Raw genomic sequence first — 19,439 nt, forward strand, 5'->3', positions numbered from 1 at the left:
CCACATCCTTGTTCAGTTATTAAGTGCTTGTGCACATGTGTGTATGTGTGCATGTGTGCGTGTGTGTGTGTGTGTGTGTGTGTGTGTGCATGGGTGAGGCAGCAGGGTACTCTCTCTGTGGTGACATCAGGCAGGAGAAAATAGACATTTTGTCTTGCTAAATGATGCATTTTGCCTTAAATTCAGAGCTCAATATAACTGCCTATACCACACTCCAAACAAAAGAAACAAAATAAGCAAGACATGTGCAGCAAATGCATGGTCCAGCTCCATTGGCAACAACCTGAAAAAAGGTTCCCACCAGCATCCCCTTCTCCTTGTGCACTCACTCAGTCAGAGAAAACTAGTTATTTGATATTACAAAATAGAAATACAGTGATGTCATTTTCAATCCAATAAATGCAGTACTGTGCCATGCGATGGAGTGAATGTGTGAGACTTAAGAACAGCTAGTCTGTAAATAATGTGCTAAATGGCCCAGAGACCAATTAGAGCAGTGAAGTGAGAAAAGGAGAGGAGCATCACATACTGTAACACATATCTCCTTGGTGATGAACAATATCGAAAAATAACACGATTTCCAGACGCATGTTAAATCTGTCTAGACAAGACAGAGGGAGAGTGGCGGTAGATATAAGTCTTTCTTAACCATGCTCACACATCATCCATGTGTCATCAGCAAAAGCAACTATGAAGAAAATGTAAATATTTTGTGAAATTGTATGGCAAAATAACTTACTTCATCATTACTGTACTGAACTGTCTGAGTACAACATTAGCTGACACTACTATAACACCAATTAAAGGTATTTTGGGCATTGATGTACAGTATACTTTCTGCACACTAAGAGGTTGAAGCAGAGTATGCATTTCATTGGCAGGCCGAAGCAAGGTAAAATGGAAACTAATGATTTAGTGATGATTTTCTTAGAAAAAAAACACAGTGACTTTTTAGTGACCCAAGGATGTATGGAAATGAACATAATAGAATGATTACATGGCCCCTTTAAAGCTCATTAGAGCACATGAATGAAGGAGATGGTCAGTGGGTGGTTATTTCAACATCAAGCAAACTCTCACCATGGGCCAATTCATCCCTTGTCTCTCTTCTTTCTTTTATGTTTGTGATCTTGCTCATTTTGGCCCTCTCTTTTTTCTGTCTTCAAATGCTTAAGCCTCTCCCCTAGGAGTAACCAATTACATTATCCAGAGTTCAAAAACGGCACATCAAAGTCTTTAGCATCATATGAATAGTAACATTTGGACTGAGAGCAAAGACACAATTACTTTTTTATTCATGGAAACAGCCTAAAGTAAGCTCTCTCGGATGCTAAGCAAAGTTCACTGCACCCTGTGGGAAGTTGACACATTTAACAACAGCTAAGACAAACAATAAAAAAAAAAAAAAAGAAGCCCAACAACAGTGTCTGCTTCTCCCAAGAAACGCTTTAAAAATACGAAATGTGATCAAAAGTACTGAAAAAGAAAGATGGAGAAAAAATAAGAATACAGTAGCAGTAACAAAGCTGATGAAAACCTCCTCCTCGGTTCCTAAACCCCTTTGCCTCAGGGACCCTTTTCAAAGTGGCAGCCATGCATAATATTAGCCACTTTGTTTATTAATGGCGAAGGGTCCCAGCAGAGACGCAGAACCTCGGTGAAGGCCCCAGTCGCAGGGCTTTAATATCTGCCAGATAAATAATTAAGGTGCGCTTACATCATCGCGCCCTCTGAAGATCCGTCTTTTTGCTGCACTCGCCCGGCGCTCTACAAAGGCAAGCAGCGCTGTGCTCTCTCCCGCTAACGCCTCCCTGCACTCCGCGGTACTTTCATGTACAGTAGCTTGCCAGGGCTGCCAGGGAGGCGATGAGAGGACGAGGCGGCCCCACAGTACGAGACCACCATGTCCCCTCCCGACAGGGCCACACAGGGTGCTCATGTGTACAGTCCAGCCTCACCCTGGTGGAGTCTCATACAGACAGAACATCCTCAAGGAGGGGATTAGTTTATGTTTCTCACTGAATCTTTAGGCTCCAGTGAAAAGACACTGTTGAGTGGTACCACTAATATTAATGACGCATACTCTTTACTTAAGCAATAATGCCAGAGAGCCCGTGATTTATCGTCAATCACGGGTAGGGGGAGTTGTTAGGCATGAAGCGCAGCGGAGTGCCGGCAAACCCCCTACCAAGTGACAATGTTAACGATAAATCACCGCCTCGAGGGCATTATTGCTTTTATACAACAGTTACACAACAAATCCTACAATTGTGACAAGAAAACAATTCTTTAAGTATTTATTTCGTGACAGATTGTGGTGGTTTATGCCCTGCACTGAGAAATATAGTTCCCGATACTACAAACGTTGTCAAGGGAACGTGGTACGCAAATCTATTACAGTAAAGGAATATCATAACAGATGATTAAACCATGACATTATCGTTATTAAATCACGGCTTTGAACGGCTCTCTGCCTATCAAAATGCTTGTTTTTATCAACCCGTTTATTAGAATAATTTCTAATAGTGAATACCCATATGAATGAAGAGTGACAACTACCCACCATTACACAGTCCACCATCAGGGATTTGTCAGCCTGTTGTATGCACAGGTATTCAAGGAGCTAGACACATTGGTTCCATCTCTCAAACTAATGTGTGTGTGGTGTGTGTGTGTGTGTGTGTGTGTGTGTGTGTGTGTGTGTACACGCGTGTGTGTCTTTCATGGTGCGTGCGGCAGAATTGCTCTATCTGAAATAAAAGAGGTGAGGGTGTGTGTGTGTGTGTGTGTGTGAGAGAGAGAGAGAGGGTGCACCGAAACTACCCAGAAGACTGATGGGCATGTGGCAAATAATAACATCTGTAAGCTATTTCCATTCAGCTGCGGCACTCAGTGACATGATGAGGAGCGAGCGAGCAGCCCTGGTTCGTCAGGGGCATTGATCAAACGCAGTCTGGGAGGATCCTCAGCACCTCCGCGGGGCAGAGTGCTTTCTCTCCATTTTCACTCGCTCTCTTTTTTAATAGAAAAGCTATGAATGGGTATCTCTGGCAGTGTTGTGTTCCCGGTCCCTGTGGTCGTGTATGACACCTTATTTCGTGTCAGGGCGTAATGTGAAAGAAAAAGACAGGGGAAATCAATTTGAATAGAGAGACCTGTATGCCAGGCACTCAGAGATCCATTTTCGGGCTAACAAGGACTCATTGCATTGGGCTTGATGTGGTCCAGCGCACACCATAACTGGTCAACGTAAACGAGACCAGTCTAACATATAACAAGGAAATGTATCAACATGACACTGGAAATGACACATTTCAAATGACTGACATTCATACAAGTGCTTCAGAGCCATTCCTGCAGTATATCAGGGCTTCTTCTGACATCCTATGGTTGGTGTTTACTTTGCAATGGGTACAGTGGCCTCAAACTCAAATAACAAGCCGTCCTGCCATCCAGTAAGCAAGAACCAGAGCCATAACAAGAACAGGGACAAACCCATGGAGTCCACTTCAGCCTGAGGCCTAAAGCTGTCAGTGGTACACACACATACACACACACACACACACACACACACACACACACACACACACACTCTCTCTGCCAGGTGAGTGAGAGCGGCTTGTTGAGGGTACTCCTGAAGACCTTCTGTTTCGAGAGGGGTTGAGGTAGCAGCCATCTGCTGTTGGAGAGTAAGAGTACTCATAAAGTGATGCTTTAACACCCACATTGTAATAATACACTCAAAGGTCTACTTCATGGAGGGCCTTGAGAACCAAAATGTAAGTGGGGAGATCAAGAACCAATTCAAATAATAAATTGTACTACTTCCAACAATATTGTACATAATATGCCAATCTTGTTGAATTACCTCAAGTTGATGACACACTCCCATGTACAGTGCACTCTCTATAGCTGTTGAAAGCTTTGTCTGACACACTTGGCTTTGTGTTTGTCTCTTTCACAGACACACAATTGGTCAGGTAAAAAGACAAAAAAGAATGCTAAATGTCAAACGGACAAGCTTATCTAGAGCAGCCAGAATACCTGAAGTGTCCTTTCTTTCTTTTTTCTCCTCCACTAGTCTAGCTCAGCCCTGAGGGGGGTAGAACAGAGAATACTAATGCTTCTTTATGAAAGGGAGGGCTGCATCCATACCCTGCTCTGTCCCTTGGGCTGAGCCCACTGTCCCCACACTCTGACCTCCCACAGTGTTGGGTAGCCTGGAGATAAAACAGTGATTATCAAACACCTCTCCTTCATTATCTCAATGAGCTGTGACAACGGGGCCAAGCCATAGGGGCCGTGGCCCCGCTAGTTCTCCCCCAGGACGGAGGGCTGGGAGTTGGGGCTGGACTGACTGACTACTGTAGCTGCCTGGGTATGCTACTGGGTCATCTGCATGCATGTGGTGTGCCCGTGCTATGCTAACATTGCCCTGTTAAATGCTAACGCTCTAGTCAAACGGCACACCCTCTCTCCCCCCAGGTGCCTCTCTGCTCACATGCCCCATGACAACAGAAAGGTGGATGAAAGGGAAGTGGGAAGGGAGAACTAAAGAGAGAAGAAGAAAGGGAAAGAGGGGAAGGAGTTAGAGAATGGGGCAGATAGGAAGATAATAAAGAGAGGGAAACAGAGATGGAAATACGGTGAGAAATAGAGATATCGAGAGAAGAATCTCATTTTCATAGCGTCGGCAGTGGCAGCAGCCTCAAGAGGTAGAAGGTTGAGGGCACTTAATTCAAGGTCACCTGGAGGAGGGTTGTCATGGAGATGCATGCCCAGAGGGAAAAAGGCATGAGACCTCCCCATCCACACCTCACCACACAATAACAAAAATATGACACAAACACTACTGAGGTTTGCCACAACTGTTGAACTGCACTGCAGCTTATATCAATTCTACTCAACATTGCTTTCTTGTCCTTTGCCTATTTAGAATGTATCCCTAAAGCTATTTTCTCCATGCAAATGAGGTTTAAAGAGATTGTCACAATGTATGTAAAGCTGATGCTGACATAAGTATCCTTGAGCTACAGAGGGAGGGCAGAACAAGGCTTCATGGGTGTTTACTGCTACTTTGTTGGCGTATTGACCGCCAACAAGAAAGCTTTTCCTCTCCTCCGCAACTGGCAGCGTGAAGGTGAATACGGCACTCAGACTGAAGGAGAGGCAGCTACTGTACAAGGCCACATCTCAGCTCCAAAGACCCACTGTGACAACAGAGAGCAGAGCAAGACACAGCTAGGGGCAAGAGAGGTTGCCAGACCAGAGCAGCAGCGGTCTGAGCACAAAATACACATATACACCAACACACACACAGACACACACACACACACACACAGACACACACACACACACACACACACACACACACACACACACACACACACACACACACACACACACACACACACACACACACACCTTTGACTGAGGACAACAGCATGTCAGCATAAATCCAGTGAGTGTGTGAGTTGGTACAGGTCATCCCTCCATATTCCTTTATATGCACCCCTCCATTTAAAAGGGCACCTCCAGTTCCCTTGGAAACCTACTATTCTGTGATGGGCAAAAGCAGAGTGATAGCAATGCTTCATGAACCTCTCATTGAATCGCAGGGAAAGTGAAGTCTCTTGGTGGGCTCATGTGTCTAGATCAATATCACACATGCACACAAGTACGGATGCCAATGCACGCACGCACGCACGCACGCACGCACGCACGCAGACACACACACAACTAAAGCTAACATATCCTCTACCCTAACAAGGACGAAATTACATATCTGGCACTGAAATGTCCTGGAATCTTTCCACCAGAAACAACAAACATGGGCAGAATCAAAATTAGGAATGTAATCCCTTTTGCCGAATGCAGCAGAGTGTGCATGTATGGATTACGCTGCAGGGCAAATATTTCCTTTGTCCTGCCTGCTTCCATTTGAAAGGAAGGTGTGAGTAGTGTTTGTGTGTTTGTGTGTGTGCGTGCGTTTGTCCGACTCTGGATGATGTAGGACATTCACAGCTCACTGCCATTCCTCAGCACATTAATGCATAATGTACCCTAATGAACTCTCTAATACATATATTAATGAATGCCAATGTTATGTTTCATGCATAAAGAATATATATATAAAGATATTTAATGAGGACATGTAGTACCTCCTCAGTAATACAGAAGCCAATTAAACTCCTCATAGCATTCAACACAACTATAGTGATATACTGTAACTACAACAAAAGCATTCAGGAGACCATGTCACTCGAAAGCTCACTGATTTTGCGATGCACAATGCCGCCCGCTGAAAGACTGCAGCGACGTTTGCTGTGATATAACAACGCTTTTAAAAAGGCTTTGGTTGGTCTGTGATGTTTTGCCGGCCCCGAGGGAGCCCCAGTGTGAGATGAGAACCGTCAACATGCATTAAATATATAGAATACGTGGGATGGTGCTGCAGCCAGAAACACAGAGAGAGAGAGTGCTGTCTGGTATTTCCAAAGCAGACAGCCACTTTAATGACAAACAACTGGGAGCGGTGGACGGAGAGAAAGCCCTTCAATTAGCTTTAATCAGAGCAGTGTATGAGAAATCACAGAGGCTTGAATAAGCAGTAATGAATTACTTTACATATAGACGGCTGAGAGTGGGCATCTGCGGCGAGGGGCCCTCAGAAACAGACAGTGTACCATTTCACATCCATCACAATAGTTGCTGCGGCGATGGCGGCCATTAATCAAGGGTGATAACAGGACAAACAGTGCCCTCTCCACTCTGTCTGTCTCACAGTGTCTCGCACAATGCTGGCTAATACTCAATCATTTTAGAGAACTTCACACACTCAGATATCACACACACACACGCACGCACGCACGCGCGCACGCACACACACACACACACACACACACACACACACACACACAAACACGCTTACCATGAGCACAAAAAGTGCCATTTCAATAAATCAAAAATGCCTACAGTACACCACCATCTAGATGCTGAACAAACAATTCTCAACCATCACTAACAGTGTCTATGAAAAACAAAAACAGCAGCAAGGCATGTAGTGCATGGATTACCCATTAATGTAGTGAGTGATCTCAATCTTTCCCTCTCTGTTGGTACCTTAAGCTCTCCTCAGTGGCCCTGCAGGAGAAGAGGAGCCTGACAGAAACACCAACGTAGTGACACAGGCAGGAGAAGATAAGTCCTTGAGCACAGCCTTTAGACTCCACCGCAGCAGATATGTAAAACAGAACGGGTTCAGATCACTCCGACAGCTTAATGGATGGCAAGAGCCCTCGCTCCTGGCATGCATGGCCCCCCTTCTGGGCACATGGAGGGCGGAAAGGTTTTGGGGACAGGCACTGCCTTCAATGTGTGAGTGAGTGGCTCTTATGCTGAAGTGGTGAATGGTTGCTTATAGGTCAGTGCTACTGAAGTTATTATAACAACCCTCTGCTTATGGGCTATGGTGTAATATGATCTTACCATACAGAAGATATCATGGTTTGGGATGATGTGGGCCACTTGGTTGGCAGCAAGGAGGGGTTGCGATTGAAAAGGCGACTCTGGACTTGTATGAAATACTAAGTCATGAATGAAAGAGTGATTAAAATATAGCTTACTCATTGTGTGCATGTGTCGATTGTCGATTGATTTGTTTATGTTAAATGGACCCAATGATGACAAACACGCGATGCTAAAAATCAACACATTGTCAGAGGAAGCTGGGTTTCAGTTAGGCATGCATTAGTAACCAATAAAGCAACATACTGAATATCTGTCTACTATTGCCTTTGCGCTGTTCACTTCACTTTATGCACAGCATAAAGACATGGGAATGGGAGACTGCATAAATACTGTAGTCATGACCATAGTACCTGACCATAGGACATTATCACAGGATGTGCTGTAGGGACACAGTCAACACCATGGCCTGAGCCACAGTCTCCATTTTCACAGCCTTTCCCTTTAACCAAGCAAACAAACTATTTCTCTAAGCGGTCCAATATCATCTGACAGCCGCAAATCCACAGAGAGAGCCCGAGAACATTTTTATGTTAATTATGTAAATTTAAATAGCTTAGCAACTCAAGATGCAAGAGAAGTGCAATCCAATTACCCAAGCTAGAGGGAGAAAAAAAAAAAAAAAATAGTGATTAGAATAGGCTGCCAGTTGGAGCTGCCATTTTAGAACCGAGTTCAACAATGTGTGTGTATGTGTGTGTGTGTGTGTGTGTGTGTGCGTGCGTGCGTGTGTGTGTGTGCGTGCGTGTGTGTATATACTGTGTTGTGCTTCCAGCTAGGTCACAAGAGGCTATATCAAACATCACAAATGATCATTCATCACCATCTTATTGGCAAAAACAGGCATTATTTGCACACACATTTCTTCAGACTGTGACTGGATCTCCATTGTGGAGTTTCGCTATAAAATGGTCTGTGTATCAAGCTTGGGACTCGGAGGAGAATGCTAAAAGTCATAAATCCAATGCGGTACTGAGCACAGGGAAGGAGCTGAGAGCCAATAACGTCGATACAGGCGAGGCTCAGCCAATAGACTGCGGTGGGCTACGTGAGCTCCTGTGCCTGTCTGACACACTGTTGATTGATACAGATTACGGCTAAATGCAGGAAAGAGGCAGTGCTCAGGTTGAGCTAAGTGGAGAGAACTGAAGATATGGACGGGGGGAAATGATTAGATGTCCATTGAGTATCAGCAATTCTAGTGTCAGAACATATTCTCTAAGAGAGGTGGGGAAAGGGTGAGTTGGGAGGGAGACAAAAAAAACTGCAGCAGTAGAAGCTTGTAATGGAAGACATCAAAGGGATTGTCAGCACAAAGCCCCACTCTGGCTCTGACGGCTTTGGCTGAGAACAGTACAGCAACCAACGCACAATCACCAGTAAAAAACTAGGAACATTTATAGAACCCAATAAAAAATTTCACTCATTTCCAATGGGTAGCCTGGACCCATAATATACCATTTCAAATACTGAGACTCCATTAAAAACCTCAAAGATTTTGAAAGAGCATTTTCTTCTAACATTAGCCATGATGTTAAAAGTTGTATTTGATGATTACATGAATCTGAATTGGTCACACTCCTCCTTTTACATGGAACCAAGATGGCTGCCACAAGTAAACATGCATTTGGCCCAGCTGCCTGAGGACACATGCCGTCGTAAACATCGTCGACCAATCCGGTGCCATGAATCAAAGTGTGGCCAGCAGGGACCAGAGCCAATGAGCTGGTTGTCCTGCTGAAACCCTCTGACTTTGTGAGGATGACCAGGATCAATAGATGGATAAACCAATTGGCTGAACTGCTTGGACTCAACCTGGGCCAACCTTTCCACCACAAATCAACCCTTCTAGGCAATTAACTCCCATTGACCTCCAAGGCCCATGGCATTCCTCCGCACATACACACACTTTTACTTTCGATCATAGGCATGCAAAATCACTAGTAATCAATACATCAGTCATTAAATCCCAGGAAAGCAAAAGTAGCCAGGGGAGGAAGAGGAGGATGAGGAGGACCTACCATGACCCCCGCGTGTGAGGAAGGGCATCCTATTAATGGCGATGGGCACGGTTCCGTGCTTGTTGTGGAAGTGGTGGACATGGTGGGTGGTACTGAGGCTAGAGGAGACGCGGGCAGCCACCGCGGGACAGGGAAACACCAGCAGGGCCAGAGAGAGCACCAGCCGAAACAGGCAGGCTGGGCTGGCCCACACCACAGGCGCCGTGGGCACGGGCCTGGGCACTAGCAGCAGTTCTCCTTCTCCACCCACCTCCACGACCGGCCGCAGCATGGGATCGGAGCCGGATGACAGTAGCACGCCCCTCCCCCTCACTTGACAGGAACAGGAAGATGACATCTCAGATGGATCCGGGGTCCATGATCCCCTGCTTCCCAGCGCAGGGTGGAAAAAATAATTTTCTAAAACAGCAAAAAAAAGAAAAGAAAAAAGATCCTCCTCTAAAGACGATGATCCCCCAAAAATATGCAGAAGAGAAGTATGGAAAAAAAAAGAAAAAAAAAAGAGAAAATCCTTTAAAAAAGGAGAAAAAAAATATTGAAAATACTTCCTGAGTCCAGCGGCGAAATCCTCGAATGAGCACAGCCTATTCCCTTTTCCTACGCAATCCTCCAGAACACAAAAAAACAACAACCCAAAAATCAACACCACCAAAAAACCTAACCCACAATAAAGTATTTTTAATAAGGCAAACTCCTAAGCACCTCAAAACAAATGATCATAAGATTTGGCAGCTTAAATGGCAACCCATAAATCAACAGCTGTAGATTAGAAAACAAAAACTACTCCATCAATAGAACTAAAAGGACTATCAACAGCTATAGCTCTGTAGCCCTGTTTAGAGTTAGCAGTTAGACAATGTTTCATCTGTTTTCTATAGCCTTACAGGGTTTCTCCATCCAGACAGAGAGCCCCCATTGAGGAGGGAAAGACAACCACCATCCTCATAGCAGGATGACTGAGCCCCCTCACACAGAGAACAACAGGCAGAAAATGGATAGAAGGAGAGAAAGAAGAGAGGAGAGCAGCGCCACAGAGATGGAGGTGCAGCTGAATCCTGCTTCCAGGGTTTCAAATCTCAGGAGGAACACAGTGCCGAGCAGACTGCAGCAGCAGAGACGCTGAAAACAAGGGATGTAGAGACGAGTTCAGGGCAGAAAGAAGAAGAGAAATACAGAGAAAAATCTGCTATTCCCAAACTACTGAATCACTGATTCCCTCTCCCCTCCCAGGGAAAGAGAGAAAAGATCCAGGATGGGGAGCAGTGCGGATATGGACACAGCTGAATCGAACTGGAGCACAGAGAGAGTATCCAAGTGATCCTTATCCCCCTCCAGCTATCGAACCATCACACTGTACCGATGCCTCAGATTCTCCTTCCCACTCACAACTCTATCCTCCTCTTGTTTGCGCCTTTTTCTTTAACGATTCTCAGCTCTCCCTCTCAGTCGGTGGGTTCCCAGACGCAGGTCGGAGGCAGAAGTGAAGCGGGAGGCAGAAGTGAAGCGGAAGGCAGTCCCTCTCGCGGAGCTCCGGCGCAGACTGCTTGCTGGCTGCCTGGGTCCGACGCTGCTGTGAAATTCATGCTAATTGAATCAGAAGCTGCAGCAGCGAGCACATCCTTCCATCCCTTCCACAAGGCTCCCTTATCCAGCCATATACTAGGATCTTCTCTCTCCTTATGCGTACACAGGGGCTGACAGGGGCCTGTAAAACAAGATCTGTGGCCGAAATGGAGCAAACTGAAGGTGGACGCACTCCACTCCTTTGAAAGCGCAGCCGGAGACTATCACAGATAGAGCAAAGCGAAGACCGAGAGCGTGTGTGAGCGAGCAAGAGAGCGAGGGAGCACAAGCGAGTGAGAGAGAGAGAGAGTGGGAGGGGAGCAGGGAGAGAGGGAGGGAGAGAAGGAGGAGGAGTAGCAGGCACACATGCTTGTGTATGCATACACTCACACACAAACCAGAGTGAAGCCACAGATTTGTGGCCAATGCATAGGCTCCCAACCGGTAAACAACAGCTTGTTTGGAGTGGATCCTCTAGAGTCACTAGAACAATGGCAGACCAACATGAGTCACAGAGGCTATTCCTGTCACATGTAAGCACACACACACACACACACACACACACACACACACACACACACACACACACACACACACACACACTATGCATGCACACACGCATGCACGTATGCACGCACACACACCCACCCACACACAGACACCACACCCACACCCACACCCACACACACACACACACACACTATAGAACAGAATATGCATATGCTAAATAGGACATACATACTGTATAGACAATCAGTTTGTCCCTGATGATATTTAATAATGTATTCCCTAATTAATGAGGGACCTTTTCCACCCTCATCAGTCAGGACAACACATGTTCCAGCTGCTTTGTTTCACTCGTCTTTCCGTATTTTATTTCATCCTCCCCTTAGCACTCTTCTTTTATCCCTTCTCTTGTCCCTGGCCCTAAATATCCCTTTCCTATTTGTCTTTTTGTCTTTTCTTGCACACACAGTGCTCTTTTCCTGCCATTCTTGTCAAAAGAGGGCAGGGTAGCAAGATAGAGAAATGAGAGGCAGAGACACAGAGAGAGAGCTGTAGAAAAAGAGAGTGCACAGGTAGATGGGTGAACACAGTGAGAAAAACAGATCACAGATGGAGGAAACTGAGAAAGAAAGAGAGAGAGAGGGGGGGGGAGGATGAGAGCATGAGAGTGAACATGAGGGAGGTAGAGAGAAGGTGAGAGAGAGAGAAAGAGAGATGGAGTGATATTGCGTATCAGATAAATCACAGCTGATAGAGATCTCAGTTGGGACCGCCTCACCACCTCGAGAGGAGCGCCTTGAAAAATGGGCAAACAGAAAATGCCAGCAGTACTCTTCCCTTCTGACAGGGGGGTAGGGCAAGAATATAATTTACACACACACACACACACACACACACACACACACACACACACACACACACACACACACACACACACACACACACACACACAATGGGCCTGGCCCCGTCCTCAACCAGGTGGGCTCTAACAGAGACAGGAGGAGCAACACTTGGGGCTATCAGGGTGATGAAGAGACTGGAGCCAGGGCATGGCTACTGTGTCCTGGCTATAGTGAGCTACGACAGGGGCAGGGCCAGACACCTGTCTGGGGCTGGCAGAGAGGGACCAGAGCAGGCATTGAAGTCCAGGGGAACAAGTCACAATTCAACCTCTCAATCCTCTGTGGAACTACACGGGCTACAGTGGACCATTAGTTAGCGAGAATGGAATGCATAAAAGGTGCGACATGGAGCACTTAAGTGTTACGAATGAAGGATATCTATATTCTAATGCTATACTAAGAGAGTCAGGCAAAAACATGCACGAATTAAATGGATACCAATGGGGAATGGCTGACATTCAGCAGCAGCCAAAGGTAAGGGAGGGGTGAGGAGGACTCAACATGATGAAACACACACAGGGTCTACCACACCTGCTGCTCCTCTTCCCTATAGACTGGGAACAACACACACAGAGGACCAGGAGGGAGGGACCTCCACCTCCACCTGTATGTATGATGCAAGACCAACTCTGTCCCATAGGACACCACCACCACTGATTTAAATATATTCCCTGTTTAACTACTCCTGCACTCCCAAAGGGGAAGTGAGTTCAGAGAGGGAGGAAGTAGGAATAGGTTCCTTACGGTAGAGGGATCAAAGCCTCCCCCCTGCTATGATGCCTCTCCCCTACAGTCTAATCCAGATGAAATTCCACACTGTTACACACGTAATTAACTACACTTCTCGTTCCATAGATGCTAGAGCTATGGACATATATAATAACTAGGCTGTAGGGATTTATCTCATATTGCTAAGAGATTTGTGTTTACATGTGGAAGATATATTTTGGAGGTAAGTCATAAAAATTGGTTGGAGAGCTGAGGATGAGGTTTGGATTTTTCCATTCAGAGAGGTCAGACAAATAGGACATACTAAATCCCCTTGCTCGCACCGCAGGGAGGCTAAACACACAAAGCAAGTCATCACTTTGTAACTTCCATTCCCCTTTGGACTATTCCAGTGGTATGCTTATGTAAGTGAACATTGTATAAAGCTCAAGCAAGGAGCCATGCAGTCTGCGGTAAATAATAAGGGCACACACTCTTGGACTGGATGTGTCTTTCGTCTGTCTTTAAGGTTGGCATCCACTATTGTATGGGCTGTATTGTTACACAGAGGCATGCACAGACATGGTCAACAGCTATGCTGTTGTAGGTCATCATAAAGTTAAGGTTAGCAACTAGACAATTGACATTACTAGCTACTGCTATCTCAACAAAGAACAAAGATTGATAGAGTGTCTGGCTGGTACAGTAAAATGATTGGTAAATAATAACTTAGACATAATGTTAACGCAACTGCTGGGGCGAATAGAGAGAAATACAGTACAGCTGACTGTGGGCTGTAATCTAATTACACTGTTTATTTATACTCACTTTCATATTGTGCTCTCAGGGAGTTTGGTAATTAAATCTATCGGTTTTCCACAAGCCCGACATCAATTTCACTGTCTGACTGTACCCAGACACATCCCACCCACCTATCCTCAATCATAACCCTCAAAGCCACACATAGAGAGAGAGAGAGAGAGGGGGGGGGGGGGTGAGTGGGGAAGAGACCGCTATGAAGTACATTACAAGACCCAGAGACAAATGTATCCCTTAATAGCATCATGGCTCTTCACTACCTGTGAAGGCTCAGTATCAAGTTGCCATACAACGTGTGAAAGGCCAACTCTGTTTCCTGCTCTAAGTGCCTAGAGGCAAAGAGCTAAACAAATACATATTTATATGATATCACACGTCTGAGCAGGAGGAAGGCAGGATAAGGAGGGAGGGAGGGAAGGAAGGGAGGGAGTGAGAGAGTGTGCAGTAGGTAGGTAGAGAGGAGGGAGGTGAGCAGACTGGAGATGGCTGGTCTTGCATGGTAGAGCCTCTGACTGTTCCACACATCATAATCAACAGAGATGATACCTCCCAGAGAGAGAGGTACAGTGAAAGAGATCAACATTAATCACAACACCCCCACCCACTCCTTCCACTCCATATCATAAAGCCCATTTGCAATAAAACCCTTAATGTTCTAAATAGCAGACAGTGGCTGCCATGTTATTCAATATTGCTTTTTCACCATGTTAATTAGCTGTTTGTTAATTATACAGATTTGAAATCTATCACTCCTCTCTGGGGGGGGGGGGGGGGGGGGGGGCTGGGTGTGTGCAATGACTGGGGTCTCAGAGGCTGACTCAGCCTTTGCATGGTCAGATATTAACTGCCATGGCCACAGGAGAGCCTTGCCAAGGAGTTGGTCAATGCATATCAGGATAAGGCCCATTTCCTGAACAACCTTCATCGACATATTCCTATCTCCTCCTACAATATCTAACCACCCACCTCTTTTCAATGAGACACAGAGAGGGAGATATCATACCGATTTTCCTTTTGCTGAATGACCTCGATGTTCTCATCACTGTATCATCGTGTAGCAGAATCTCTCTACCTCTATCTCACTCCATTCCCTCCTTCCCTCTAGCCAGCCATCCATCTCTCAGGCCTGATACTGTGCAGTGACTCAGCTGCCATTGCCTGTCCTTCCAGCTGTGGACCCAGCTGTTTGGGCCAGATGGACCGATCTCCCCCTTACTGTCCCTGGGCAGTCAACTCACAGAGGGGCCCCTAAACTGGAGCTCAGGGCCACTGGCCCGCAGAGTTTCAGTTACCTCACACTGATGCAGGATAAAAGGCCAATATAGTTAAAGCCAAGACACTCTCGTAATTTAATTGTGTACCTACACAATATTACACATTCCCAACTGCATGTCCTGGATGATACTATATAGATTTTTGGACGATACGAAAACTGTTGAAACGCTACGTGAGGGTGTGTGAATTTGCGTGACTTTATAAAGGAAGAAGTTGAACTACACTACGCGAGTTGTATATACTGTAAATGTATATACAGTATATAGTTTGTCACTTACTTGTAAAAGTAGTTCACTAGATTGAAACTACTTTGTTCAACACATGACAATCAGTTACCAACAGGTGACCAGTCTGTATGACAGAAACTGAAACGACTGAAACACTCTGAGATCAATGAGAAAGATGAAAACAGGTGAGGAGACGGGAAGCAGTGAGGGAATAAATAGTAGGGGCATTTGAAGTTCAAGGGCTGGAATAATAGTTAAATTCCTATTTTTGTATTTGTATTGGGGGGGCAATGTTGTGAGTAGTCACAGTAGCTGTTACATGGCAAAACATTTGTTTTATTAAGTTTAACCACCACCAAGCTACAACAAAATGTAGTTGAACTAATATTTGAGCTACTTCCCAACACTCCGCTGTTAATGCCTCCGCCACCCCACCAACCTCCTTATACGGCGTTTCGCCTTCTGTATTCACCTGCCAGTATGGCTAAAAACATCAACCAAAACACAATTGGGAACAGCTACTATTTTATTTGAAACAATTTCAATAGGAGTTAAAGCATCTCTGGTTAAAGCATACTGTACATACATAATCTGTTTGAGGTTTACCACCGCCAAAAATATCCCTTACAAGCATTTCATTATCAGTTCTGTAATCAGGGGATATGGGAATGGCTTGGTTGGGAGGGAGAGCAGTAATTGCAAAGGCAATTTCAGAAGAATATAAACGGGAAGGATTAAGGATTTTTAAATACTATTTGAATGGGCAATGAAGGCTTGACAATGCTTTTAGAGAGAGAGAGAGAGAGAGAGGGAGAGAGAGAGAGAGAGAGAGAGAGAGAGAGAGAGAGAGAGAGAGAGAGAGAGAGAGAGAGTGTGGCAGCATTCCTAGAGGACCAGATTGCAACGCCCTCGGTTATGAGACACCCAAGTGTTTAAAAACGCCAGCTGAATCACATCTAATTTATCCTCTGCCAGAAAATATTTGAAGAGGAACTGCTGAGAGAGAGAGAGAGAGAGAGAGAGAGAGAGAGAGATAAAGGGGGAGAGAGAGAGGATAGCCTAGACTATGGCTTATTTAAAACAAGCTATTCTGGAAGTTTTGTGGGTGTTTATATTCAATAAATGGAAGCGGTTATCGATTTAGACTCTAGATAGCAAGCAGAGATGTGTGGCTGTTTCACAGAGATTAACACGGAACACAATGAAAAGTCTGCTGGGAATAGAGGGAGAAAGATTTTTCTACACATGAGCTCAGAGAGATACACTCCCTGAGTTATAATCGCATATACTACTACCACTGATAGCATTTCATATAATTAGAAGATGTACACAGTGCTCTAGCACACAAGGTTATATGACGTCACATTAACTCTTATATCAGATGTTAAAGCAGTGCACAAATGGAATAGATGTCAATATCAGATTCAGTCTGAGATATCTGATGTGCAGGTGGTTTAAACTAGAAAGGGAATCACATCTATTTTTTCCCATAAGATTTCTATATTAATTCACAATTCATAGATATCTCTAACGAAGACAATGGTCTAGAGTGGCCTATTTTTTCATGAAGGATTCATTAATAGTCATAATTGTCTTGTTAATACTTACTGGGTACAGCATCCATACTGTGTTATCTTGACCCATGGTCCAAGGAGTTTCTAACAAAGTAGTGTTGAATGCCTTGCAATTTCAGACTAACACTGTCTGATCTGCCTCAACAGAGAGAATGTGAGTATAAGTCTCTCCGGTTTCTATACACCATTCTGTAAAAGGCTAGGCGATTTTTTTTTATTGCACTTTAAAGTCTCCCCAAAAATCTTTATAATTCTCTCCTACTGGGTTTCAGAATAGTCATAATCTGCTTTCCCGTGCTCCTCTTTTCTAGGTCTGTATCCACAAACTGGCCATTGAAAAAAAGAAAAAAAACAGCCCTCCTACAGTATTCGTTTGTCAATTAATCTTCCACAGGGCAAAACACCACTCCAACTCCTCTATATTCCGTGTAACCTATCAACATGGACCACAGGTAATGACAGGAAGAAGAAGAGGAAGACATATTGGATTGAGATGAATTTTCAGGCCCAGCCAGTGGACTCTCTAGCGTCGCCGTTGCAGCAGTGTGGCCGTGGAGCAGCAGCAGAGTGAAATCAGGATTTCAGAGTTAATGGCCGGGGTGACTAGTGTCTCCTCGGATGTGTCAGCCTCAGTTACACGCTCTGTAGGCAGACGCCACCACTGCTGCCGCACAGAGGGATGCTGGGATAGAGCTTCAGGGATGGAGAGAGAAGCCAACAACTCTGTGTCAGAACACAGGACCATACATCTCTTACCACTACTGTATGTATCACCAACAACAGATGGTGTGATGTAACCGGGGTCATCATTTAAGGAAAGATATGCATGAAAGACATAAACCGTATGTGGAATTTAGAGGCAATGATTTTAAATTTAAAAAAATATTCTAACAGAGGCCTTTGCTTGGTCCCAATGGATATTGTTTTGGTCCCAATGGATATGGTTACTAATATATTGATAAAACATGAAAGCCTTTTCAAGCCTTTTTCAAGCCTGTTTTTCTCTGTTGTTTGTCATTATGAGTGAATCCTGTGTGTGTGTGTGTGTGCGTGCGTGCGTGCGTGCGTGCGTGCGTGCGTGCGTGCGTGCGTGTTTTACTGTGCACGCTTGTGCATGAGTGTGTGTGCTGTATGCCTACTCGTTTGATATCCAATTCACAAAGGTAAGCCTATAGCATAAATCCCTGATGGTGTTTCACAGTGCAGCCCTCTGAGGTAGTCACCTGTGTCAGGGCTCTACAAAGGCAGGCCTTCACACTGCCAGCCCCACTAACAGGATAACACACACTGGTTCTATGGGTCAGGGACTAGGATTAGAAAAACCCCAGTGTTGGGTTTATAGGGGCAAACACGACAACCCTACTGTAAATGTATTTTATAACTTTTATTTCCTATATCCATCATCAAACAAAGATCCAATGCCTGTCGCTGAATAATGGGCTTAATGTGACCACAAGAGCGCCCCCTGCTGTTTAGATGGCATTTTCAGAGCAAGCGAGCTGTCCCTGCCATGATCTGGAAGCTTCAAAGCTTTGCAAGGGCACTGGGAGAGGATTACCCTTCTAGTGTGTGTTTTATGCTAGAGCATGAAAGACAGAGAGACAGAGAGAGAGAGAGAGAGAGAGAGAGAGAGAGAGAGAAATAATGTAATTGGAATTTAAATACAGTATTCCTCTGTGCTGGCAGCTCTAAGCACATTGAACAGCTCAATACAATACATTTACCCTATACTGTGCATACAGCCTTGTATCAAGGCATTTCACACACACTCATTAGGGAGGAGCCTGATGGAGACATTGAATGGGAGAGCTTATCTGGTGACAAGCAGAAGTAGAGGTTACAAGGTTAACTGATGCAGGTTATCATTAGAGAGAGGAGGGACCACACAAGGAATATGTGAGTGTTGGTTTTCTATCACTATAATGATCTGTGCTGTCAATCAGACTTCAAAATGGGTTGTTATATTTCATGAGTGAGACCCATTGAAAGGAAACAAATTCAGGAATGAGGGCAAATGGTTAATCATGAGAGACAACTCTATCTTCATTTTTTTTTTCTCACTCTCTCTCGACGTCAAATGCACGTACGCACACCAACCTAAGGCGTTTTGCCCAAGCCTCTGGAGGAGGGGGAGGAGGATGTTGAGTCAGGAGGTGACAGCGATGGTATAATTACCCATAAACCAGGCTTTCTAGGGACTTAATGGCCTAGAGTGGATGTATCAGTTAGATTTAATTAAACCGAGAATGCCTCCACTTGTACAGCCACCAGATATAGACAGAGAAGGAAAACATAATGCAAAGACATCCATTCAAA

At 45.0% G+C, this 19,439-nt stretch overlaps 1 protein-coding gene across 7 annotated transcripts in view; it reads right to left on the minus strand.

Annotated features, from left to right (window-relative positions):
• Positions 1–19,439, minus strand: part of nrxn2b (neurexin 2b) — a gene marked incomplete at its 5' end in the record, with an annotated part of 459,423 nt that overhangs the window by 149,262 nt on the left and 290,722 nt on the right. Inside the window, one exon of one of the 7 annotated variants that reach the window (XM_083665755.1) lies at positions 9,549–9,658. The exons of the other annotated variants lie outside the window; for them this stretch is intronic. Coding sequence (XP_083521881.1) covers positions 9,549–9,576 — 28 coding nt within the window. Of the gene's footprint in view, positions 1–9,548; positions 9,659–19,439 lie in introns of those variants that run through there. 7 annotated transcript variants of the gene reach the window in all.

This window comes from Argentina silus (assembly GCF_951799395.1).
Source record: "Argentina silus genome assembly, chromosome: 1".
Classification (NCBI taxonomy): Eukaryota; Metazoa; Chordata; class Actinopteri; order Argentiniformes; family Argentinidae; genus Argentina; species Argentina silus.